This window comes from Phallusia mammillata, chromosome 2 (assembly GCF_965637545.1).
Source record: "Phallusia mammillata chromosome 2, kaPhaMamm4.hap1.1, whole genome shotgun sequence".
NCBI classification, from domain to species: domain Eukaryota; kingdom Metazoa; phylum Chordata; class Ascidiacea; order Phlebobranchia; family Ascidiidae; genus Phallusia; species Phallusia mammillata.
This window is the reverse complement of record NC_137253.1, coordinates 26,157,847-26,183,680: the sequence shown is the minus strand read 5'-3', so window position 1 is coordinate 26,183,680 and position 25,834 is coordinate 26,157,847. Positions and strand designations below refer to the sequence as shown.

At 37.9% G+C, this 25,834-nt stretch overlaps 4 protein-coding genes across 5 annotated transcripts; 2 read left to right on the top strand and 2 right to left on the bottom strand.

The window, feature by feature from the left end:
• Window positions 1-1,205: 1,205 nt before the first annotated feature.
• LOC145213978 (uncharacterized) lies at window positions 1,206-10,406 on the top strand. The gene is made up of 6 exons (XM_080082396.1): window positions 1,206-1,388; window positions 6,796-6,931; window positions 7,412-7,619; window positions 8,575-8,891; window positions 9,275-9,482; window positions 9,580-10,406. The coding sequence occupies exons 1-6, from the start codon at window positions 1,247-1,249 to the stop codon at window positions 9,988-9,990; spliced, it is 1,422 nt and encodes a 473-aa protein (XP_079938522.1). The 5' UTR covers window positions 1,206-1,246; the 3' UTR covers window positions 9,991-10,406.
• A 5,454-nt stretch (window positions 10,407-15,860) lies between these two features.
• On the top strand, window positions 15,861-17,390 carry LOC145214274 (ankyrin repeat domain-containing protein 16-like). Of its 2 annotated transcripts, none has more exons than XM_080082768.1 (4): window positions 15,861-15,928; window positions 16,033-16,456; window positions 16,554-16,738; window positions 16,917-17,390. In XM_080082768.1, the coding sequence occupies exons 2-4, from the start codon at window positions 16,034-16,036 to the stop codon at window positions 17,314-17,316; spliced, it is 1,008 nt and encodes a 335-aa protein (XP_079938894.1). In that variant the 5' UTR covers window positions 15,861-15,928; window position 16,033; the 3' UTR covers window positions 17,317-17,390. The 2 variants fall into 2 exon arrangements, with proteins under 2 accessions (XP_079938894.1, XP_079938895.1); XM_080082769.1 differs by having other exon boundaries at window positions 15,863-15,928; window positions 16,020-16,456.
• Window positions 17,391-17,488: 98 nt separating this feature from the next.
• Window positions 17,489-18,613, bottom strand: LOC145214275 (RIIa domain-containing protein 1-like). The gene is made up of 3 exons (XM_080082771.1): window positions 18,441-18,613; window positions 17,893-17,969; window positions 17,489-17,795 (listed from the first exon to the last, which is right to left on the bottom strand). Exons 1-3 carry the CDS (start codon window positions 18,534-18,536, stop codon window positions 17,678-17,680), a joined length of 291 nt encoding a protein of 96 aa, XP_079938897.1. The 5' UTR covers window positions 18,537-18,613; the 3' UTR covers window positions 17,489-17,677.
• Window positions 18,614-18,754: 141 nt separating this feature from the next.
• On the bottom strand, window positions 18,755-21,723 carry LOC145214273 (uncharacterized). The gene is made up of 2 exons (XM_080082767.1): window positions 21,528-21,723; window positions 18,755-20,910 (listed from the first exon to the last, which is right to left on the bottom strand). Exons 1-2 carry the CDS (start codon window positions 21,622-21,624, stop codon window positions 19,073-19,075), a joined length of 1,935 nt encoding a protein of 644 aa, XP_079938893.1. The 5' UTR covers window positions 21,625-21,723; the 3' UTR covers window positions 18,755-19,072.
• Window positions 21,724-25,834: the final 4,111 nt, after the last annotated feature.

Genomic DNA, 25,834 nt, shown 5'->3' with positions numbered 1-25,834 from the left:
AAAGAAAGACGCAAAAACGACAAATCGAATGCCACCTGCCATTTCGCCTTGTTTTTGTCACCCGAAACAACGGCTTTGCAGGGCAACAAATCTAATTAGCTTTTTAGCCCTTAGTTAAAAAAAAACTGCGAGTTCATTATTTTATCTCGTTATCTTTTCTGAAAAAATGGCATTTTGTTCATACAAACTGGATAAAAAATGTCTGCGTTTCACTATGTACCTATAGCTTATACGAAAGTTAAACGTAGATTTGAAAAGTTGCTTCATCTGAAAGTGTCGTGGTAATGGTATGTGATGTGATAATCAGTGCAAAATGCCAGAAAAGCTTAACCTAAGAGTTATGTGGGAATGAAAAGAAAACAGATACCTATGACTAAAGCAGGAGCATCTTAAAATAACTTATGTAATACATAAATACATGCGATTAAATGCCATCAGTGTACGTACAAGGCCTACTTGCATAGTAATAGCTTACTGTATCCGTATTTTAGCTTTTTGTCAACTGAGAATCAAGCACATAGTAGCCCATATTAAAACAGGACGTCGTGGCCTACCTTGGTGGTTTGTTTTGTATTTGGGTTCGTATTACCGATATGTAGGTATCACCTATGATTGAATGCCATGCCAATGGTAAAAAGAATTGTATCAAATGCTAATTTGAATCTAGGATGTGATTTACATTCTGTTTAAATCACCACAAGATGTATTTGATTTGTAAAAGCATTGAAAGGCGTTTATAAACCCAATGCACCGCCCATGTTGTTTAAAAGGTAGAATGTTTCACTGTCATGTGAACTCATTTGGACTGCAAAGCCACGTTAAACGAATCAGACTGGGCTGTAAATCAACAGTAATTCAATTTGCGTTTAGGCAGAGACCTGATCTGTCTCCGATTTTTTACAGAAGACGAGAATCCGTGACTGATGATTTGTAGGAATTGTGCAACGGGTATTTTGTCTTGAAGTACATTTTTTATTTATGTGTTTACATAATGACTCGGATTTAGTTTAGTTAGCAATTAAAACAAATTTCAAATTTTGACTAAAGTCGCGCAAAATTTGTTTTCGAATAATGTTCGAAATAAGCATTTTGGATTTTTCAAATTATGCTTGTGTGTAGACAATTAGCCTAATATACAGACGTATAGTCTAACTTTAAACTGATCCTGTGCATTAAAAACGAATTTCGTGTGTTTTCTAGGCCTATAGTGTAAAATACGAGGTGCGTTTTTTACAACGTACATGTGATGGCCTCCAACATGGCAGCAAACCTAGAGTCGGATGAACCAACTGCTGTTAATGCTACTTCAGAGGTGTGCAATGCTCCACACCAACGACCGCAACATATAATGTGGCTGTTTGTGTCAGTTTGTGTATTCGGGATTCTGGGTAAGTTGGGCAGATTCTTTGTTAGTCTTTGTAAGTTGTAAAAACTCGACGGATATACATTTATGCATGATGCAAAAAACATTTTTTTAATCATTTTTTCGGCTCTTAAGGTCGAGAAAACTAAAAAGATTTTTTCAAGGTGTCCAACTGTTTTGTCTTCTATTGCGGTTGAAACCCGAATCAGGTTTTTTATTAGGATCGGAAGAAGGCAAAAACTGGAAAGTTAGTGCCTTAAACGCGATCAAAGACAGGCACAAATATATTCCATGTTTTATTTCGCCCAGTTTTCTGCTATAATTTTCTTGTTTTATCTCTTTAAGTGTTCTGTTTCACATCAAAATCATTCAGCGCATATGTTGACAGCAGGTCGTCAACAAACAATTAGGCGGCGTTTTAAAAAAGCAGGACTTCCCAAAATTGTGACACCACATATGTGGTTGACCTGCCGTACAGATTTAGCGTTAATGGGGTTAGAGCACTTTTGAACCCCTAAAGCAATTTTGATGCCATTGAAGAAATAACAAAAGTCATTCTAGGTAAAAACACAGCGAGTTTGAAATGAAATCAAACACATAGTCCGACGAAAGAATAAAGCAAACAATTACTTTGCAGCATTAGATGTAAATCGGGCTTTTCGGGTTGCGTTTGGGTTTCGAAAAGGGGCTTGATTATTATAGCAACATCAGCCTGACTTCACACTCAAGGTTATTTTGGCCACATATTTCCGAATTTTCGAGCTTGGCTTTTTAAGAAAACGTCGGTTCGGAGCGGGTTTTGGTCTTGTACTACCTTTGTTGGGACACTATGCACTTTCAGGACCTCTTACAACTCAGGACTTAAGTTGGAACGAAACGGGCTTGGTTCGTGTCTGATTTCACACCTAACCACATGTATGTAGTATTTTATTTTTCCGAACAAATTTGATTTGTTTCGAACCTAGTTTCGGATCTGTACTTTCGGGTTCAGGCCCGTATTTTAAAAACTCTTGATGTGTTTTAGTAAAAGCTGCATAAAGTTCAAACTTATACATATTTTTAAATGTTTATGAAACAAAGTCATTGATGCAACACTTCCTAATAGAGCTGTAGCCTCCATACTTTTATTATGGGTCCCCTTCCCTGAAGGGGACACATATTGTTTTTGTCCGTATTTTTTTTTTTTTTTTCTTTTTTTCTTTTTTTCTTTTTTTCTTTTTTTTTTTCTGTCTAACGCTGGTTTGTAACGCTCGTTTGGTCAAGAAAGCGTGCTTCAAATTTATTCAAATTTGGACAGATGTTAGTGATTAATCCGAGTTTGGTCCCCGTGAAATTTGACCCCGAATGACCCAGCGGTTCACCCACAGACCCCCAAAACGTAAAATTTTTAAACGCGCGTTTGTAACGCTCGTTTGGTCAAGAAAGCGTGCTTCAAATTTATTTAAATTTGGACAGATGTTAGTTATTAATCCGAGTTTGGTCTCCGTGAAATTTGACCCCGAATGACCCAGCGGTTCACCCACAGACCCCCAAAACGTAAAATTTCTAAACGCTCGTTTGTAACGCTGTTTTGGTGAAGAAAGAGTGCTTCAAATTGATTCAAATTTGGACATATGTTAGTTATTAATCTGAACTTGATTTTCCAGAAGTTTGACCCCGAATGACCCAGCGGTACACCCACAGGCCCCCGAAACGTAAATGTGTCTAACGCTCGTTTGGTCAAGAAAGACACTGTAGGCAGAAGTCCCAAGAGAGTACGTTTACGAATAATAGGGCAGAGCGGGAGGGCTCAGCTTGACGTCGGACAGACGTTTTACGAGACGTCGTTTCGGTGATTAGAAATCAGCTGTTTCGCACAGCAATGATATGTCGTTTTATTAAGTTATCACTCGCATTTTCAGTTTTGGCAAAGGTTTCACACATATGACGTGATTTAAACCTAATAAGCGTGCTTCGGTTTCGTATATGTCAAGCAAAACTTTGTTAATCAAACTAAATATGAAAACATAAACTTAACTTTTTTGCAATATAAATGTTTTTTTAAATGCTCGTTGTCAGGTTGGCCGCTGCATGACCACGGGTTACTTAAGGTCAATTAGTAGGTATTACTAACACAGTTCAGAACGTTCTTTCGTCATAACGTAGCGTTTTTTGTTTGTTTTTTAATCTAATACTCAGGGCATGTATAAATTAGGTTAAACGGTGTTGTTGAACACCAAGGACGGCGTGCTATTGAAAACGGTGTCAAAAGGTCAAACAGTGGTTTGGTGTGTGCACCCTAAAAGGTTACTACAGGTCAATGGTACTCGTTTTGCGAAACAAATTGAAAAACAATTTGTTATGTATACACTTGCAGCAAATCGCTTTTTAATTTAAAGTGTCTGTAACACAACTGTTACAGCTTTCTAGAAAAAAAATTGTGATTAAAACTAGAGATGTACCGAATATTCGGTTTGCCGAATTTATTCGGCCGAATCGGCCACTTTTGCAAAGATTCGGTTTCGGCCGAATAATTTGTTGCGATTCGGCCGAAACCGAATCTTTTACGAATGCCCATTTAAAGCGTTAAACGTGTCATTTCTGCTTAGTACCAACGGAAATCACGTCTATCATTATATTTTTTAACATACTGACACTTTTCCCACTGCAGACAAAAAAATCAGTATTCATTGTCGGGTTGGCAATCATGCTTGTGGCGATGTTAAACCCCACATAACGAAAATAAGGACGAAACACAACCATTCTGCACTAATTGCCTGGTAGATAAACTTCTGTTTTCATGACAAACGTGTAGGTTACGACTTTGCGTGACGTCATAAATGATTCGGTTGATTCGGCCGAATTTATTCGGCAAAACCGCCGAATATTCGGTTTCGGCCGAATCGAAATTTTGCCGATTCGGTACATCACTAATTAAAACCCGACCTTGGACGACAATATCTGGGTTAAAGCAAGAGATTAAATTGAAAGTATTAGTTTTTTTTTTTTAATGTTTTTGTAATTATACGACAATAATAGTGCAAAAAAATACAAACAAACTTTTTATTGTTGGGTTAATGCTTTCTAAATATTTGTTCTTAAGAATTTAAAAGTCACCGCAACATTTGTTTACCGTAAATCCGCGCAAACACGCGTGTGGGGACCCATTAGTTTTTGTTTACAAAAACAATCATATGTGTAGATCAAATGATGTGTATAGTAAATTGGTAAATATCGTAGAGAATATATAAAATGGAAGTATATCTGAAAGCCACCATTCTAGTTTTCCCTGGACTTGTTTTTGGAATCGGCGCGCAGTTCAGTCCAGGGTGTCCCGATTACTTCCTATCACTGTGTGCTTATCGCTGTGGGACAAAATGCACTATGTATAATGGAAACCAGTTGCCTTTTTCGGTCGAAAATCAACAGTTTGTCGCTCGAACTCCAATGTCAGGCGTCGGAATGCTATAAATAGGCCACATTGTTTGGTGCATGATCAGGGTACGGAAGTAGTTTAAAAGCCTTTACAGTTGTGTACATATAAAGGTTTGTCAAAATCATCTGTCTTTTTACAGATTTGGTAATTAATGCAGCATTTATATCAAATACTCTACGTATAATTTCATTCGTGAAATAACTGGGATCAGCCCTGAAGCATCTATGCAGACCATCGGGCACGGCACACTCATACAAATCACAGTACCCCAGACCCTTGAAAAATTGAAGGCGTTCTACCGTATCAGCCGGTCATCAAGTAAAATGTCCATCAAAGGACTTATGTTTTCCAACTTCCGACTTTGGAAAGCAAATAACGTTAGTTTGTCCGGTTTTAATTTGCCGTAAACAAAATAGTTATTTGCTTCGGTGGTTTCCAATAATCCCAATTCCAGTGTTACGTCTAGCCAATCACTCATATTTCCAAAAGGGGCATCGCAGTTCGGTTGCGGTTTTATGCCTTGAGCGACCTTTTCCCAACAATAATCCGCTTTTTCGGCCACTGATAGCCGTGAACGAGGCAAATGCATAATTCATGTATCGGCGTATTAAATTTCAATAGGAGATTAAAAGCAATTTCCGACTTTTTAAAAATCGCGCTCGAAGTGTGGATAAACCTTGCATTACCCAATAAGAATGCGATTCGATACGGTTCACTGGAAAATATTAGTAGTTTAATAATTTATAAGCGATTAGGTCAGAATTCGAGTTGTGACGTGTTAAGGTGTCATTTTTCACCTTTCCTGGCATTCTAGTTCACTTTTAGCTAAACTTTTCTTGCTGTCAACGAATGCAAAACTTTGAATGGGTATAACATGCAACAATATGAATCTAAATCCACCTTAAAAATTTTTTTTACATTTTATCCAAAAACATTTACGGCGAAACAACAACTTTTTATCGGGGCAGATTTCAAGTTGATAAAACGTTTACATGTCAATGCATAAATACAAAATATGCGTTTTGAGACATTACTGCATGAAATGTAGGCAAAAGGTTAATTGCTGTATTTTCTGTCGTAATGTTATTTTTTTAATCACCAGCCATCGGACGGGACTAATTCTTTACAAGGGGATATTCTTTGAAGTAAAGCATTATTAGGAATTACGTTCAGCTTTCCAATGAAGAATAATTATCACTGATTTGTCGCCGGTCTTTGTTGGGCAAAAGCCATCTTGAATTATTGATGTGCTTAAGTATAAGGTGCAAATCGGCCAATTTGGAGCTAGGCCAACCCGCAAATTGTTAATCGATGTAATTCAACATCTAACACACCAAGCGCCGCGTCGCGAAAATATAATAACTACACGGAAATTGTTGTCGTTTACCTATAGTGGTTCTTATACTCTTTTTATGCGACATTATATTGGAAAAGTTATAGTTGATCTTGTGGTGCACTAACCCACGAAGCTGAGTTTTATTGACTACAGAAAAAACATGCTGATATTTCTTGTAAAATAAAACTCATGCAGTAAAGGTATACACATTTTGATTCAAGTATGCTAAAAGTTGTCATACGATAAGTTCAAATGGTAAAAAACAATAATACACTGCTTTGACCTGACAAGTTTATGGTCGTAAATACAAAACGGTGCAATCGCATCATTTGCTTTGAAGATTGGCGCCCGTGCCGTAAGGCAAATATATCTGCAAGAAAGGCACGTAAATCATATAGCGGACAGATCGTTTGAAGATGTATCTATCAAATGCGACAGGCCGAAAGAGTGCTAGGGCGTAAAATGTTGACCGCATACTGTCATTTTCGAGCGTAAAGTACACAAGTTTACCGTACGAAACAACATTACATCAACCAAGACCATGGCTGATTTGTACAGTGTTCATTTCTTACTTGTCTCCAAAACATTACAAAATATTTATTCCAATGCACCAAAAAAATGATAAGACTGCTGAATGTATATGAGGGATACGCCTTTACGTGTTTTATCTTTGCTTTATAGGCAACACCTTTTCAATTTTACTCGTGGCCAAAAAACGACGTGGCAATGCAAAAATCCTTTCTGATATCTACCGCATTTACGTCATTGCCCTAGCTGTAGCTGACAACGGAATGCTTTTTTTCACTGGAATACTTCGGTAAGTGCAATTTTAATTGATTGCGCCTATCGACCAAGTGTTCTGATATCGCGTGTTTTAAGCCTTAACTCCGAAATGACAATCAACCTCCAGAGAATATTAGGGTTTGAAAGGTTCAACAAAGTGCGTCAACTTAAAACCAATAACGTACAATTAAAATCTTAAAAAACAAATCAATTTCGCTGCTTGAGAGTTACCTATTTGACCGAATTGTGATCAAAAAATCAAGTCAAGTCAAGATTTTGTTTGCATCGTCACTAAATCATCACAGTTCCATGGTTGGACAGTTGAGTAAACAGCAAGGACATCGAAAAAATCGTGGGTTATCAAGGTATACGGTTCTCTTCCTTAATGATATACATATCGTAGCAAATATGAAAAGACAGGTAAAAGAAAAAAACGCTATCAATTCAAAAGTAGCCAGCACCAAAAATTCTTTTTACAAACCAAAAGAAGAATAAGTTATCTTGTTCATGACAGGTACGTTGTAATAGCCTGGTTGTACAAACCAGTGCAGGCAGAATGGTGGTACGAAACTAACGTGTGTAGATGGCATCGTTTCTTCATGCACACTTTTCATAACGCGTCGGTCTGGTTGCTAGTGGTGATGACATTTGACCGCTTCCTGGCTGTATGTTGCCCATTTATCTACCGAGAGATGAAACATCAACCGAACAACGCCAAAAAGGTAAATAAAAGAAATATAAATGTTCTGACGCTACCGTTTTTCTGTGCTGGTCACCGCTGCGTTTCTCTGCCTCTTTAAATTGTCAAATGCATTTCTATTCCTTTCCGAAATATCCTATGTTGATAAAATTTAACAAGGTTAATTTAAGATGGGACCCAACGTTGTTTCTAAACCCCTGCTTCTAAAATCGAGGACCAATTTTACAAATGCGATTTAATGCGAATTTTTTCACCAGAACCTTCAAAATTATTGTGGGTGTAATTTCACCCTGTTTAAGATCCTAAAGTTTTGCGTACCCATTAAGGTTGTGAATTCAAATCCCATCTCGGCGAGTTTAGTTTCACGAAGCGAAAACTTCCGCTCAACATGCTTTTACTAAAAGTTAGACCCTGGCCTTAACCCTAAAAACGATCAAAAAATCTACAAAAAATACTTTTTGTTAGCATATGTATTTAGGGTGTTTTAGCTGACTTTTAATACATTGTCACTAGGAGTATTTGTTTGGTATCGTCCTGGCCTAAAACCAGTTAAACCAGGGGTGTCCAAACTTTTTTTAATGGGGGCCAATTTTTACCAGGTTAAGACGCCCGCGGGCCAACGTTTTTTAGAATTAGAACCCAAATATGCGGGAAATTGTTGGATTTTGTTGCGTCAGCATCATGTACACTTTCTTTTTACCGGTAAAGTTCCATGGAAAGCTTTTGCGTGAAGTCACAAGTCGCCAAAACCCAAAAACTTAATCCAAACTATTGAGGCCATATGCAACACAATTTGAAAAATATAAAATAGCCGCGGGTCACGCGAAAAGCCGCCGGGGGCCGCATTTGGCCCGCGGGCCGCACTTTGGACACCCCTGAGTTAAACAGTTTGGCTTTAAAGCTAGCGATCTTGCGTGACCTTTTAAAAAGCTTTAGAGTATATCATGAAGCATTTCAAATCCACTTGTTTTTTTAAGATTGTTGCAGTGGTGTTCCTACTCGCATTTGGGTTTGCTACTCCATTCATAGCCGTTGGTCCGCTGTACAAAACTGAGAACGTCGGTTTTCTAAAGCAGTACATCGACAATATCCCGGTTACATGTCTCCAAAACCAAAACTTTTGCCTAGTCGAGCACAATCAGGCAAAATCCAACAGCAGCATTCAAAAACCGGACACTTTGGTTTCGCCCTATGACTGTGTTCACCCACAACCAGAAGTGATAAGAAAACTCATTGCTCCGTATGTCAACAGCACTGACCCTGCTTACGCTGATCTGAACAATGTAACAATACAGTAAGTATGCAGAAGTTTGTGTTTAACCCATTTCTTTAACCCAGAGTAAAAGTCCATTAAAAAAATGGGGGACGTTTTTAATGAATTCCATTTCACATTTCCAACATAGCAATATAGTTGAATAGCTTTTTTTTAAGTTTTTGAAAAGAGAATGGAAAAATATCTTTATGGGTTTAATGGATGTATTTTTTGTCGGTTGCCAAAAAGTCTAAAAGACAAAAAGAAGTAAAAACAAACTATGAGTAAATATTGCATCAAAAAGGAAGTTGAAATTTAAAAAACTTTTAACTTTTGAAACAACGAAAGGAAAACAAGAACAAATACGTGTCAAACACCTAACCACGAATAAACAAGTTATTATAGTATTAACATTGTAACTTTAGGGTTGTGGCCGGTTGTTCACTTGCCGCCTACATGTCGGAGGACCACGCTTACGTTATCAACGTCATTTTTCACATCATTCTTGCATTTCTGCTTCCGTACTTCGCTCTCACTATCCTGAACTTTGTGATATTTTGGAAGTTAAACTGCCGAAAGCTGAAATCAACAGTAACAGCTGAAAGTCGACAAAGACTGAATCGACGCATAACTGTAAGTTTATTGGTGTTTTGTGCGCTAACTACGCTTAAGAATTGTGTTTAACACACATTTGCTATTTTTTAAAGTTGTTTTACTTTCGCATTTTCAGATAATGATGCTGACAGTATGCGGTACCTTTATTCTTCTCTGGCTCCCTCAAGTGCTCACCCTCCTCTCGCATGTTGACGCGCATGCGCACAACTGCGACAAAGATTCGTATTTTAGCTCTTTGGCGGCGCTTAGCGGTATTACAAACTCCGCTCTCAACTTTATACTCTACTGCCTAACCGTGGCCAAATTTCGCCTAGCTGCTGCGCGCACTCTACATTTGGACTGTTGCCTTTCCAGGCAGGATTTGGCCGTTCAGTCGCGCTTTGTAGGTACAGCAAGGGAAAGCGGACGGACGAACATCAAGACTTGGCGTGTCAGGGGAATCAGTCGCAAACCTGCAAAGGAAAAACGAGAGAAATCGCAAAAGAAAGAAATTGAGGGCGACAAAAAAAGATTTACGCCAACGTAGTTTAAATCACAACAAAAACATTCAAAACGTTGCACATCATTTTGTTTTTGTGTGTAGAGGATGTGTTTATAAGTTTGGCCCTGAAAAAGGTGAACAATGCCAAAGCATACGTCACAAAATGTGTAAACAATGCTACGAGATGGTCTTGCTCGAAAAACCTATCGAACTTTTAGGTTATGTTAAATCACTCAGCCTCAAATATACAACCGAGGTCATATGTACGGAGTAAACTTAGTATCATTCAACAGACGTCTATAGAACCGCATATTGTAAGTTTATTTATTTCTTCAGTATTTTATCTTCTATTATACGGACCAAACCGATTTCTCTGCGTCATTTTTGCCGCCTGTCAAGTTTGTAGTTCCCTACAGTGTTATTTTGTTGATTGAAGTTCCACACACCACATTTTTATCGATTTGAACTGTGCATATGATTTACCTGTCAAATGAAAATAAATAAATTTTGCACCTACATATTTTATCGGAGAAAACATTCACTATCCTTTAAATCCAATCTTTAAAAACTTGTGACGAGCCTGTGTTTTTTCATTGACCCCGTAAGTTTAAATCTGTTATTGTTTTGATCGTAGCATTTGCCTGGTTTCCTGCTTTAGCCACTAGGTAGAGCTACTATAACACAATAATTCACACTAGACAGTTTTTCTAAATTCCGGTAGGTTTCGCGCGAAAATCGTTATGAAGCAGTTAGTGTAAAAATGCTGACGGTTAATGCTCTTAGGGTTGGTCTGAGGTTTCATAATAACAATAAAATCTCCCGAAAAAAACAGTTCTTTATGTTAAATTTAGTCCGTAACCATTTCCCATTATCACTGTTAATTTAAATAACTGCGCTTTTTACGCCATCTATCGATATTGAGGAAACCTTTCTTAAAGTGAGTTTCTGTGTTAGTACGTGAATAGCTCTATCTAGCCACCACGTGTGTTAAGCATTAGGATTGGCTCGACTTTTGTGGGTAAGTCTACTTATAACGTATGGTACAAACCAATAAAATGTTTCAACCATATCTAGCTAGAATGCAAACAAATTAATCAAAAGTTATACAAAACAGAAGCAGAGCATTTTCCAAGAAGACCGTTTTCGTCTTACTTTCACCACACTACTGAAATGACAATACCAGTAGCTATAGGCAAAATGCCCATAGATATCAGAATTGTGCCTACAATGTCGCTGCGTGATTGCAGGTCACGACACACTCGATGTGCACACGAACAAAGACACGACTACTCGATTTGCACTTCAATCTAGTAGAAAGGGAATCACGACACAATTTTGAAAGTGGAAGAATTTCTACAAGCAGCTAAAGAAGCAAGAAAAATTTACAACGCAACCCTTTGAATTAAATGAAAACTGGCCGATATTCGGTTTCTACCGAATCCAAAATAAGCCGATTTGCTGCATCTTTACCTTAAAGGTGTCCCTATGGGGCAAAAGTTCGACAGCCATCCACTTCCACTTTGCAGCCTCAACAACTTTTATCAGTTTGTCATAGACCCCATAGTGTTTAACTGTTCTCATGTTCATAAACTTGATAATGTGACACCAATGTTAGCGTTGTGACAAACAATAGCACGTGGAACAATTCGTACAGTTTGTAGAACTTTGTTTGAATTTTGTCATGTAGGTCAATGCTCTTCAACCTTTTAAGTGACGCGGAACCCTTAAGGTATTTTGTCAAACTTTGCGGAACCCCCATAAAATAATTTTAATGAATGTAATACAAGTAGCCTACACCAAAGAAAAAAGATGCATACACATCCAAAGCACATCACAAAGGTTGACTTGAATTAAACGGTTGACTGAAACGCATTGCCATGTTATTTGGATCGGTCGTTTCTACATTAATCTCGCAACTTAGCTAGAGTGTAACAAGGTTGTATTTATTACGTCACAATTGATCAATGGTGTAACAAAGGTTAACAATATTGCACAGGCGAGCATACTGTTCGAAACAATCATACTATGAATCATTCGTGTTCGAATTGCTACTCCCCGTGCAACCCTTAAAGTTCACGAAACCCCTGAAAGGGTTGTACGGAACCCTAGGGTTCCGCGGAACCCCGGTTGAACAGCTCTGATATAGGTTGTATGCAGTTTTACAATAATGGCACACCCAACAGTGTTATAGGCGGACAAACATTTTCGGAGGGCCAAAAATTTTGTCGTCCAATACCGTTCGCGTAAGAGGTGTTTTTACCAAGCACGTGGTTTTTCAAACTGTGGTTCGACGGGGCCACCAAAAGTTTTATTGGCTGATTACATCTGCATGAATGCAAATATATGTGGACTTTTTATGTATTTAGTAATGATATGATATAAAACTATACTAAATTAACGTTTCTCATTATACAACTACAGTAAATCCATTGACAGTAACCAAAATGTTAACCGGTTCGCTGATCTCATAAGATTTCGTGAGACGGTTCTATAGAACCGGTGCGAACTGGCTGGATCCCAACTCTGGGCATGTCCCCTTTGGCCCCTTCCTTGCTACGCCAATGACACCCAACAAGCATGCTGTCACTGTTTGGCCTTTAAATATTTTGTTTTAACAATTCTTTGAGGTGCAGACAGGTTTTTTTAAGGTTTGGTTTGGGTGACCGCTAAGTAGTTTTAAGAGTCCGCAAGTGTTTCATTTAAATACCAAAAAATAGTATTTTTCAACATTTTCACTAGTTTATTTAGTAGATTGCGTATATAGATTGTGTAGTTTGCGTATATAGATTTTGTAGATTGCGTATTTTAGAGTAGTCCGTTGCCACACAATATTGCACACAAAGGAGAAATTTAATGCGTTTTAGGGGGACTTAGAAAATCACCGAAATTTAGCGACTAGAATATTCGAGCTACTTAAGTTAATTTTATTTTTTGGACAAGAGATGGAAAAAATATGATAATGACTGATTAATGTTTTCTGCACTTTATACTTAAATACGAAAAAGGTTTTGTTTGAAACGGAATTTTAATGAGTTTTTTTCAGTTCTTCGCGAAGAGGGCCCAGTATGCGATAAAAGTGATCGTAGGTAGCAAAAATATTTAACTTTTTTCTCCAAACCGAAATTTAATACTTGGATACATTTTTTATTTACTTACTTAAAATGCCTTTTTTTCAGGTTACGATTGCTACGTGTATATTGGCAGTATCGGCGACCCATACGATTGCAGAAAGTACTACATTTGTGACGCAAACAACCAACACCCTTATCCAGATCGGTACTGTTATACGTCAATATTACGTCATAAACAGTTTGTTTGGGCGCAAGAGCTGATGGTTTGTTTTGTATTTTCCAGTATTGCGCTCCTGGCCTTGCGTTCGACCACGCTCTCCAAATTTGCAACTGGTCGTATTTAGTGCCTGGTTGTCAACTGGTCGTATTTAGCTTTTTAGTCTTAGAATAAAACTTTAGAAAGCTGAATTCAATTTTTTTGCTATTTGTACCTCAAAAAAATCCTTTATTATTTGATTTCCGGCTCCTTATAAGCTGAGCCGATATCACGAAGTAGCAAAGCTTAAGTAAGAACAATATTTCAGTTCAGTGCTTAGAGCAGTGATTCTCTAACTAAGTTTATATGCCGCAAAAGTTTCGCTATTTTGAGGCTCACATTTTTGAAGTTTAAAAACTTAATGACAAAACACCGGCGTTTATAGCAACGTGTATAAGATCATGTTTTTCTTGTTTGCAATAAGAGGCAATCTTACATATAAAAAAGTTGCAAATTTACTTTCGTTTAACAACTTTTGTGTAGGTGACACAAGCGATATAAACATGCACCGAGCGATATATATGTGCACCAAGCAATAAATAAATTAACATTAAGGTGCACCAAGTGGTCTAAGCGATACTGTATACTTAAGAATTAGATGTACCCGGTGTTGAGATTAAATTTGTTTGTAAGCCGGTTCTATCACAAAACTCATATTTTTAGCTGGTTCTGTTACAAAAAGTCAATTGACAGCAACCAGCAATGCTATCCGGTTCGCTGATCTTATAAAATTTCGTAAAACGGTTCTATAGCCGGTTTAATCCCACTCGCTGGATGTACCGCATGACAACAAACTGCTACGTCGTTACAAGCGCAATTTGTCGAAATAGCAATGCAAATTGTCCAAGCTCATCAAGTTGGAACAAACGTCACGCTTGACTAACATTACTTATTTGCGCCTGCGTTGTTACTATAGTTTAATTATAATACTGGGGTTAAAGGACATACAGTAATTGACACTAAGCACTTTAGGATTGTTTCATCTTGTATGACCTTCAATACAGTGATCGGCTATCTAAAGTTTGCTGACCAATTGTGAGCCGTCAAACGTTAACTAACTTCGTCGTAATACTTGCGTATGTTTTACTTGGTGCATGTTGTTAAAATGTTGCAACTAAATACATTTCAAAGATGTGATTAAAGTAAAGGGTTAATTTCAAGTATATAAATTTAACTAACACGTGTAGTTGGGTTAGAAATTTCATTTAGCTATCAGTTTTTTCTCGTATTGCTTTGCTGTGTGGGCCGCTGTCAAATTAATAACGAACAAAAATTTTGAATCGTTATGCAAATAGAAATGTTTGCGGCTGAACAATCAAGAACTCACTAGAGTAGTCATTACACGAGTGAAGTAACGCCCATTCGTTGCACATTACAGACCCTAGAAAAGGATTAATAAACTAATCTGTTTAAAAATGCCTACTGCTTTTGAAACCGCAGCAGAAGATGCCAAAAAATTAACGACAAGACCCTCTGATGAAGATCTATTGGCACTGTATGCATTGTACAAGCAAGCCACCGTTGGTGATTGCAACACCGAACGTCCTGGGATGTTGGATTTCAAAGGCAAAGCAAAGTGGGACGCCTGGAATGCATTAAAGGGAAAAAGCAAGGAAGATGCTGAAACCCAATACATTGCGAAAGTTAATACCCTTAAGGCATAATAAAGTGCCCACAGCCCCACACTGCCCATCCATGCAGTTTCAGTATGCAATCTGAAAGCATTTGTAATTGTGTGTTTTAAGTAATTAATAATTAATGTCAAAGTAATATGATTGTCTTAGTTTTGGAAAGACAAAGTGTTATCTAAAGTTGCCATGTCTATTTTATGTCATTTTTTAAAATGCATTTCACAAATGACAAATTTGACATCAATTCAGTGTTTTCGGTATGAGCAGTGAAATCAAATTTATCCCACCATAAAGTTACTACATTGTGTGTATATGGTACCTGCTATGTTGATATGAAATTATGCGACTTGCACTGAAAATCCATCCCATATGTTATTATCAAATGCAAATTTGTGCCATATCGTTCAATTTGTTTTACCTCTGCAATTTATTGTGTGTGTGTGAATGCAGTGTATTTGCAAATTGGTAAAAGGAAAGAAATTAAATTTGTTACACCATCTACCTTTTGACACAGTTTTTGGCAATTAACTTGTGTGTACCCATTAACAGCTGCTAATAGGGAAATGTGCTTCTAGGCATGTTGATGTTAAAATGTATTAAAAGGTTTGCATCTCAAAGTCATAGGAAATTGCCACTGCTTACTCTCTATACAAAAAATCCATGTCAGCTGTGTGATATTGCCAAAGAAGAATTAGAACCATACATGCACAAGGTATAAGATGACATGCTAAAAGACTACTGTAAAAACTTGATACAGAATAAATAAATAAATGTATATATGTAAACAATTGGGTTGGTCATACAATTTACCAATTTTGCCTTTGTTTACTATTCACAGTTTCACTTTGAGACAGTAGACATCAGCAAGAAAGAGAACAGAAAGTGGTGGGAAAAATATAAATACGACATTCCAGTTTTTCACTTGGAAGGAAAATTTCTCATGTGGCATAAAGTCGACACCAAACTTTTGGAGAAATCTCTTGATGAAGTTGCGAAAGGCATCACATCTGCAAACTGATTGCAAGGTAACCATTAACTTTTGATTAGTTGTTTTCACTGTCACAAAATCAAAATTTCATAAGTTGCTACAAATATATATGTGTTAAACGAAAATAGTTTTATTATCCAGCATGGATCTTCGAGACTTGTGGAAAGTAATTCAAAAAAAGGATGTATCAGCATTAGAAGATGTTTTAAATAAAATTGGTGAGGACGAAAGTCACAGCCTTCTAACTGCTGTCCACAAAAAATCTGGAGACAATTGTACACATCTTATGGCAAGACATGGAAAGTTAGCAATGCTTAAATTAGCTCATCAAAAATTTGGCTTATCACTAGAGCAAGTCAACTTAAGCAAGAAGGCACCGATGCATGAAACTGCATCCAATGGCCATGCTGATATTGTACAGTATTTGTTATCTCAAGGGGCTGCTGTCGACCCCTTAAAACATGCAGATTGGTCTCCACTAATGATGGCTTGCTCCAAACGGAATAATCTAAAAGTTATCAAGTTGTTGGTAAATGCTGGAGCTAATTCGGGTCTTGTGAATAAGGTAACTAAAAAATCAGCTTATTGCTACAATTGAAACAAGACTGTAGTTAAACAAAAACATTATACTGTCTGTTTTAAAATACTGTCTTTAACTTTAGGATGGGTGGAATTGTTTTCATATAGCAAGTCGGGAAGGAGACACCGAAACACTGCAATATCTGCACAAAAACAATCCATTGCTCTGTAAAGAAGTCAGCAAAAATATGAGGTCCCCATTGCACACTGCTGCAATACATGGGTGCACAGATGCTGTTTCATTCCTACTAAAAGAATGCCAATTAAGGTATTATTTGTAAAATATAGAGAATAAATCTACACCCTCATTTTTAACCAGATTGTACATGTTTACCTTATTTAAATTTTATACAATTTTTGAGAAAATTTGTGTGAATTGTTAGTGTAGTGTTAAATATGATAACACAATGTATCATCTTATAACACTGACTTGTTGCAATTTACAGCTATGAAATAATAGATTCTTGTGGAAGTTTGCCCATTATGGATGCTTGCAGAAGTGGCAGTGTTAAGACAATTAAAATTCTTGCCGACCTTTGTCCTGGTGCAGTGTACAAGACTGATAAAGTTGGTCGGAACTGTTTGCACATCTCAGCTGAAGCAAACAAACCGACGTCTGTGAATTACCTTATTACTGAATTGTCAATGCCTGTTAACCTTCCTATTACACTAAAATCCATATCCCAAGGTCAGACTGCTTTGCATTTGGCCTACAAGGAAGGAAACAAAGAAACTGTGGCCCTTTTGTTAAGTCTTGGTGCTTTATCTGGTGTCAAAGATGCTAATGGGGATATGCCAGCAGATATGATTTTAGTTCGGAGACCAGTTTATGGTGTGCAATCATAGAAAAAGTTTGCTCAACCAAATAATTACATACATTCTGTGGTGCTTTTTGAAAAAATAAAGAACCTATTAAACAATATACGGTTGCATTTTTCTTCATTTGCAGGTTTTTTCTCTGTAATGCTGTTCTGCCAGCAGTTTAAAAGTGAAACAATGCACACCCACAAAGTTTAAATAAATAAACAGATTGACAATTTATTATTGTTTTAATAATTGCAAGTATTTTTCTCTTTAATACTGCTTGGCCAGCAACACAGGGTAAAGTGAAACAATACAACAACACAAAAACATGCCCACATTGACCCTGGGCAGAAAGCACATTGTTATTCATAAAACAACATTATCAAACTGTAAAAAATATCCGTTATGATTTCTTTTGTTGTTCCAACACTTTCTGTTTAACTGCTCCAGCAAGATCGGGATGTGTAAAGTAAGAGGCACCAAACTCTCGCACATTACTGGGTCTCCGTAGAAGCAGTTCTCTAAATTAAGTCACAACCACATTACTTCATGTAATTATGGAAACAAATGTTGATGTTTTTAAAGTGATTATTTTTACACACAAGGAGTACATTTTACCTCAGAAAGCCTCCGATTAGTATTTCAACTTCAGGATGTGTTCGAAGATAATCTTCATTTCTCATTCTTGTTTTAATCTGTGGTACACATAAAATTGTTAGCCCTTGTAAAATGCCACTTCGTTTGCTAAAAGAACATTCTGCAATAAGAAAGTAGTACTCTGAAAATAATATTTATTTTATGGATGTTTTTATTTCCAAACAGAAAAAAAATCTGTATTTTTTAATTGTAAAATATTCAAATACTAAATAAGCTTCTATTTTCAAATAAAGTAAAACCTGTATTCTTTAAAAAATAAGCTGAAGATGCATATTTGACTGTTTTTAAAGGCATGATTGTCAAATATGCATTTGGTAAATCAGAAATTCCTTAAAAAGGAGGACATTTGGGCATTTTTTCTTGTCCTTGGAGGACAACTTGGTTTTCGTTATATAGGAGAACATGTCCTCCAAAAAGAGGGCGAAGGTAGGCCTATTATATGTCTCAACTTTATCAAAGTGAATGGAAACACTCAAAAAGTTAAGTGAAATACCATCGTAAATGTTTACCTTAAAACTACTTAGGGCGGCTTGTTGTTCATCTGATAATGCACCTAAATCATAATCTTCCATTCCATGTGGAGGAAAACGTTGGGGTCTGGCCATGATTTTATTTCTAGACAATAATTTATGTTCTCGTGTACAAAACAAACCTACTTCTTAAAAGTTATCAACAGCTTAATAAAACCGCTGGAATTAGGCTTATATTGCGTCTACTGCCATAACAACGGTTCGGCGCAAAATGGCGCTAAAGGGTCATTTCCAAAAGCTTATTAGCTTGTATGGAAAAAAAACACAAGATCATTTTTTTTTTATTTCAACACATTAAACTCATCTGTAATCACAGTAAAATGAATAAACACACTGAAGCATCATGCAACTCACAAACAAAAAGCCGTAATGTTAGTCGCGCTGGACTCAACACAGAAATAATAAAACTGACATAAACAAAAGAGGATAGTTTTTGCAATGAATTTTTGTTCGAAACCATTTCACAAAGTGTGTATTATCAAAACTAGGAAAATAACGTCTTTCAAAACAAGCTGAACATATCAAAACTTAGTCTGTGTTCAATATGGTGCGTTAAGCAGTACAAAAGTAGTAATACTAATACAAAAGTCGTCCCAACAATGACTGATGCCTTAAACGGGTGGTGGTGGGGCCGACGATACCTTAGCGCCAGCGAAGCATCGACATTTTGATCTCAGCTTGCGCAGTAATGCTTTGCGCACGTCTCGATTGACCAAGCATACCACACAGGCTACCAGTAGGCCCTGGAGACTGCTGGCCAGAAGATGCAAAGCGGTAATGTAGGACTCGGCTCCAGGTACGACACCTACAAATGTGCCTATCCACGGTACGCCGAGGACCGGCAACAAAATAAGAAACGCTCGAAAAGATGCCACCACTGGTTTTGAACGTATCGTGTTTGTAGTGCTCATTGTCGATGTAACGGCCTGCAATGGCCGTTTGCGCACCGAATTGTTTCTTCCTTCGCTACGTTGGGATTTGTTAAGTCCTCGCCTCGTTCCGTCTTGGCGTTTTATTTTCCAGACTCTAGTGGAAACCAGAATAGCGATGACTACATTTGGAAACAGCATTAAAGCGATCGGTACTGCTGCTGCGTATGTCATTGTCGGATTGAGCCAGCATATCGTGTATTTCGGATATTCTGGAGTTTTGTCAAGTTCACTTTGCGTGGGTTCTGTGACTCGCCGAAGCATCATCATGAAGCTGTACTCCATTGAATGGTCCATGTAGCCGCCGGATGGCAGATAAACGCCAAAGCAAATCCCTACCAGTATTGCTGGGCAGACCCAAGGCAAAAGGATATACGTGACAAAGAAAGACAACCAGCTAGTTGAAGTTTGAGAAAAGGCTGCGCTGCTGCAAGTGCGCCTGTAAAGATAAATTCCTTCAGCAAGCATCCAAGCGCCAGATACCAGTAGGAAGTAGTGAGTGAGCACCGCTATCAGCTCACATGACATGGTGTTCAGGATTCCTACAGGACGCAGCAGTACTGAAAGATGAAGCAGCACTAGAGCGGCGCATAAGTTGATGTGGTTTGCAGTATTTCCGCTGCACTTCAAGCGTTCCTCAGTGGAAGCTTTGAGCGCCCTTCGAAGGCATAGGAGTATGATAAACGCAATTAACAAGCTAATGATCGAAACTGATTCAAATATAATGCACATCGCCAGAACCAGGCTTGAAACAGTTGATTGGGTGTCGACGGCAAGAAGTAAAGTATATGTTGAACTGCTGGAATTGCTATCACAACTGCACATCTTTAGTGTGGCGTTACGCGGGTCATCTGTGACAAAACAACCTTGTGTGTTCCAACGACGGCGCTGTTTTTCCCAGCGTGCACAGTCCCAGTGCCATTTGGTCAACCTGCCGGGCAACGAAGTCACAGACTGAAAGACTGATGCGTATTGCCCGCCTAAACACAAGCTAAAGTCCACGGGCTTCGTGACAGGGCGCAAGGAGATGCGACTTGAATCGGTTGAGACATTTTCGTGATGGATGGACATTGTATGCAATGAAATGCCTGCAACGTTCCCGGGTATTAAATGAATCCATTCGTCACTAGAAGAGGTGTTATTGTGTTTGTGACTGGCTACTTGTAGTTTTCCGAACATTTCAGTTTTTGTGGAGTGAAACTCAGACACAGCTATCACATCACTATCGTTTAGCAGCATGCTTGAAACGTTTATTGAAATCACTGCCCGGCTTGAAATCTTTAACGGTGTTTCGCCGCCAGATGGCGCACGTACCGTTTTCACATCGATGAAATATTTCGTTCCCGCGCCGTTTATCGGGTATGAAACGTTGGTGCAGGTCATGTTGGCAAGCGATGTGAAATTCATAGTTTCTGCGGCAGACTTAACAAATCCGCCATTGTACATGACGTCAAATATGTCAAGGGCCTCTGAAGTTGCGTCAGCGTTGACATAAGGTTCTGGTTCTGCCATTGGTTCACCTAAAACCGTTAAAAATACTGTTAGAAAGGGTTACAGCATAAATACGACATGATATGTTACTGGAATTTTAGTTGCCATTTCACTGCATGTACGAACGTTAACTTTCATGTAAGAAAACCACATACTGGTTTTATGTTCAAGGTATGACGAAATACCTTCGGTCTTTAATTTCTTACAACCTAATTACGTCGTGTTGCTAAATTTAGCTCTAACGATGAAACTTGGCGCACCGAGTCAGTGCCACTGGACGGGCGGGACCGGTTGCCAGTAAGTAGGCAGATTACATAATCACGATGGACATAATCACGGCCAATCTGACAGCTGCACGTGACGAAGGGGGAGTAATTTTACTTCTCACTTCGATGGACCCAACTGCCATTACGGCTATTTTGTACCTGATTGAATTGCATACGTGACTCATTGAAATCTTAGACAACAGTCCAGTGTGTATTACATATTCAATCTTTTTTCTGTATTGTAAAGCATGAAGACTACTTTCTGTGTTGTGGCGAGGTTGTGTATCAGCTACGTCATTGCACACATCGAAGTGGATCTTTTACCAAGGTAATTAAACTTTTTTTCCTTTTTTAGGGAGGGTATCAACCCTCACACTTACCAATGGCATATTGTCCACATGCCGTTGGAACCAAAATCGTTAAGAGTAAAATCCAATATCTGCACATTTTCTTCAACGTCATGTTTGTTCGATGCATGAGCCCGATTGTGGTCGGTTGTCCGGTTAACAAGGAAAATTTCAGTTTCTTTTTGTACACAGTTTAAGCAGGAGATTCATGGCCAAATTCGCAACATTAATTTATCTGCATTGCAAGAACAACAAAAACTTTAGAAACAATGGTATTTTCCATTTTACACAAAACACCAATACATATCGCAACAAACAGACCGGCTAGTAGATTTAACTAAAACAGAATATTTTCACATTTTTTTGTCATTTTAACCTCCCAAAATATGTTTTACTTGTGCATGTTGGCATGTATGTATACAGTTTCAGTTTACAAGGCCATAATGCAGGGGTGGGCAACCTTTTTTACTGTGGGGCCAAATACAATTGCCAAAATTTGATCGCGGGCCGCACTTGTGTATAACACAAGGTGATTTTACTTCGTCGCATACCAAAAATGCCTTGCTACAAGTAAAATTTGCATTTGATTCTAGCAGCATATTGTCAGGTCGCAGAAAAATAGCACTGGACGCACTAATCTGCTCAAAAAAATATAATAATTATATATTTCAAAAAAATAATATAATAATATAATAATTTTCCAAACGGCTTTGCGGGCCGCACAACTTTAATCAAAGGGCCGCATGTGGCCCGCGGGCCGCAGGTTGCCCACCCCTGCCATAATGTGTGCGCCTAAACCCAACTGCCTAGTTTTAAAAACATGCTATTATTCGTTTACTTTCAAGCAACGAAGCGAAATGCCAGTGCACATTTAGGTATCACATCTATATGCGTCTTTCAATCAGATAAACGTTATCACGCATTTTAATTAGTTGGGCGGCAACGTACATACGCAGGTCTTGACGCAGTATAGGAAAGCAATATTGTCGCCGACTTATTAATTCCTGCTTAAAATCAATTATCTTTAGGCAAAGCAGTAGCGTTTAGACGACACAGGTAGCATATACGCGCACTTTCATAGTTAAGTGTCGGGTCCCAGTCTTCGCCTAACATCGAGTTTCTACGAAAACAGATCCATGTAGGCGCCAATTAGTCAACGCAGCAAGTACCTAATATCGCCTATTATCGGAAATTGAAAATCCGCGTGCCCGCCTTAGGGCTGTATTCCACCCTCCTGCTATCGTCAAAGCAGCGCGAATTAAATTGCCAATTAGCTGTTTCCACAAGTCATAGATATAATGACGAAATCCCAATTGCTTGACCTGAGCACGTTTTTATTCTTTCAGGTTTACAGACCTTTTTTCTTACAAATGGCGGCCTATTGGGTTACCTCGGGTTTCTGCGTCCCGTTTAACCGGAATTTATTCGATAAAGGTCGGGTATGTTAAAAAATATTCGTCAAGTTAAGGATCTTCTTATTAAACTATAATCTGTACACAACAAACAATAACTCAAAATTCTTACGCAAAAGCGTGCTACATCGAATATGCCTAGACACACTTGGACAGAACAGGACTTTGAAAGTAAAGTAAATTCCATGCAACTTCCGTTTCGTTTATTACTTCAACTAAACATAAACGCGGAATTTATTTCTGCATGATAGCATGATAACATCATAATCGACAAGAAAACTTTTAAATAATTAAACAATGCAAGGAATTTTGCACCTTTTTTCTAGAAGCCTTGACGCCTGCGGTTTTATCAATCAACTTAATTTCCAGGCATCGCAGCTAAACGTACATTCATAAAAAAAACTTAGTGATAAAAAATACTTCTTCAATATTTTTAGTTACTTTTTTGCTTGTTTAAACATCTGAGTTCGCACGAATCATTTTTTTAATCTCTTGCAACTGTAGCTCACTGCTAAGTGGAAAACCATGCAGTGTGTTTACAATTTTCTCTGAACGCAGCATATCTGTTTCCGTCATCGCTTTTATTTCCTGGTTTTTTGTCACGGGTATTGGGCGACTCGAAAACGCTTGCCAAGAGGAAATATGCCTTGAACTAAACACAAACACTTTGTATTAAGGGTTATTGTTAAAAACATGGATCCATGAATGTCTGTTTTTCAATGTAATTTCTAATATCACAGCAAAAAGCACAATGCGATGTCTACGCAATTAAGAGTAACACCTTCTCAACAACTAACTACTTTAACTGACCAATGCGCGCTTTAGACGTATACGTCAATGCAAAATACTTCTTTTTCACACACTAGACACACACGGTAGAATGTTAATCTCACGCGCTTATTTGTCGATATTGCGTGAAGTGACCATCAACAACACACCATACAAGGTGAAAATGGCATAAGTATTCTGTCTGCATGAAACTAATTAACCTATGTAGACGACATGGGGTGTAGTTGGCAGTTAGTTTTTCAAGTCAATTTGAAAGTTACGTCTTTCGCTCAATCTCAACGAAATTCAAAGCAAAAAAATATCCTAAAGAGCAACATAAATTTCGCATTAAAACATTACTACGTTTTATCATAATTTTATTTCAAGTTTTTTTATTATAACGAATCAACTTTGCACTCAAACTTATCTTCAGGATAAACTGTCTGCGTGTGAGCTTATTTACTCACTAAAACAGAAAATAAGTTTTTGGGTTATCTCAGACTTTCCATAAGCTGGCTGATAAAATAACAAAAGACGCGTTGTGCCTGGGACCCAACGCAAGAGTAATTTCGAACGTTTATCTGACATGGGCAAGAATAATGCGTGACCGTGTTTACGTGTATGTCGTGCGGTGAACGGAAGACTGCATCAAGTCTATGCGCTTAAGTATGCTTTCACGTTGACAGGTGACATTTTTGGTGTCTTCAAAGTGCTGCGTTTTGAGCTTTCTCCCCTGAGATTCGTTGGTATCACACCCATAAAGCGCTCCCTAATAAGGCTCTATCTTGCTGCCCTATGTACAAAAGTAGCAGGGTACGTAGATAAAATAATCTTGAATACCGATCGAGCGGCCACAACAACTGCTAACTTCGCCTAAGCCTTACTTCCACTTAAGTGCTACAATAGCACAAAACATATTTTCCTCACTGCATGCCATACGTTACATTAACAGACTTTTTTCCTATCCATTTGTTGTTGTTTTTTAAGTCCAATATGTAAGTCGCATCAAGGCTAAACACTTTACGTCTCATTGTGACACCATAGTTGCACCAAACAAAGCCAACGTTCTATTTCTTACTTCATTTCTATTGTTTACAGCAACCCGGCTCTTTGCATTTATTTTTTACTGCATGCAGATTTACCACACGTTTCCGCACGCAGGGGGACGTATTTGAGCAGCTTATAGTATGCTTATTATATATTCGATACACTTATTAATAACTTTCAATATGCGCTCTTTTGGATATGGAAAGGCTTCTAAAACGGGTATTAATGCAAAACTTTCTTCCAATGACCTTACATCAGGTCAGCTTTTGTTCCTTAGTACTTTTGTTACAAAAACGGCAAAATGCTTACAAAAAGGTAAAAACGTTATTATACTGGTATGCTTGCTGCTTTTAACGCATCTAGCAGGAACGAAGTGTTACAAAACAACGTAAATAGTACACAATGCAAAGGTTTATAAGCGAAATGTGTGTTGTTGATTTGTTGTTTGGTAAAACGCAACTGAAAATGGCTTTGTCATAAAATCGTCAAATCCAGTACGAAATAACATTGTCTGTTTACCCTGATCCAGCACAAGGCGTCACAAATGACAACCCAAATGCATATAATGGTTATGGCACGCGCCTTGACAGTGTAATATGACTATAGCAAACCGTTTTCCTGTCAACATCAAATTTCGATATAGCCTGCGTTTAAAGCCGTAATACTGTCTAAATATAATGCTATTAGGTATGTTCTAGCGTATCGCATACTCAATTATTTGAACTCGTTTAAAGATGTCTTTACACGCCGCACAGACGTTTGTCGCACTTAATAGCACATTGTTACATCCTGACGTATGTCGACCGTGAGCTCATGTGAAAAACACTTGAAACTAATCAGTCGGTCATTATTGGCGGCGCCCTGTTGTAAACTATGGAAAATTATCAGACCACAGAGTTTTTGTATCATCCCGAGGCTAAGAACAATTCCAGATTTTCTGTAAAACGTTAATTCCTCATGATCTATTAATAAGCCTAATAGAACTTCAACCTCAAATTTTATTGGTCATTTTTTGTCTGTGGCAATTAAATGATTGACATATCCATCGCGTAGGCTATATTGTTTAAATTGACAAAACTTCGCCAATATGAAACAAACCAGTTGCTTTTCCAT

Excerpts from the sequence above, each read along its gene's own strand:
- LOC145213978 (XM_080082396.1), top strand. The coding sequence starts at position 1,247 with ATGGCCTCCAACATGGCAGCAAACCTAGAGTCGGATGAACCAACTGCT. Across the intron at positions 1,389-6,795 it reads TTGTGTATTCGGGATTCTGG|GCAACACCTTTTCAATTTTA; the intron begins GTAAGTTGGGCA and ends TTTGCTTTATAG. Across the intron at positions 6,932-7,411 it reads TTTTTCACTGGAATACTTCG|GTACGTTGTAATAGCCTGGT; the intron begins GTAAGTGCAATT and ends TGTTCATGACAG.
- LOC145214273 (XM_080082767.1), bottom strand. The coding sequence starts at position 21,624 with ATGCATCGAACAAACATGACGTTGAAGAAAATGTGCAGATATTGGATT. Across the intron at positions 20,911-21,527 it reads ATGTGGACAATATGCCATTG|GTGAACCAATGGCAGAACCA; the intron begins GTAAGTGTGAGG and ends TAACGGTTTTAG.
- LOC145214275 (XM_080082771.1), bottom strand. The coding sequence starts at position 18,536 with ATGGCCAGACCCCAACGTTTTCCTCCACATGGAATGGAAGATTATGAT. Across the intron at positions 17,970-18,440 it reads CCGCCCTAAGTAGTTTTAAG|ATTAAAACAAGAATGAGAAA; the intron begins GTAAACATTTAC and ends TGTGTACCACAG. Across the intron at positions 17,796-17,892 it reads CTAATCGGAGGCTTTCTGAG|AGAACTGCTTCTACGGAGAC; the intron begins GTAAAATGTACT and ends GACTTAATTTAG.
- LOC145214274 (XM_080082768.1), top strand. The coding sequence starts at position 16,034 with ATGGATCTTCGAGACTTGTGGAAAGTAATTCAAAAAAAGGATGTATCA. Across the intron at positions 16,457-16,553 it reads ATTCGGGTCTTGTGAATAAG|GATGGGTGGAATTGTTTTCA; the intron begins GTAACTAAAAAA and ends CTTTAACTTTAG. Across the intron at positions 16,739-16,916 it reads CTAAAAGAATGCCAATTAAG|CTATGAAATAATAGATTCTT; the intron begins GTATTATTTGTA and ends TGCAATTTACAG.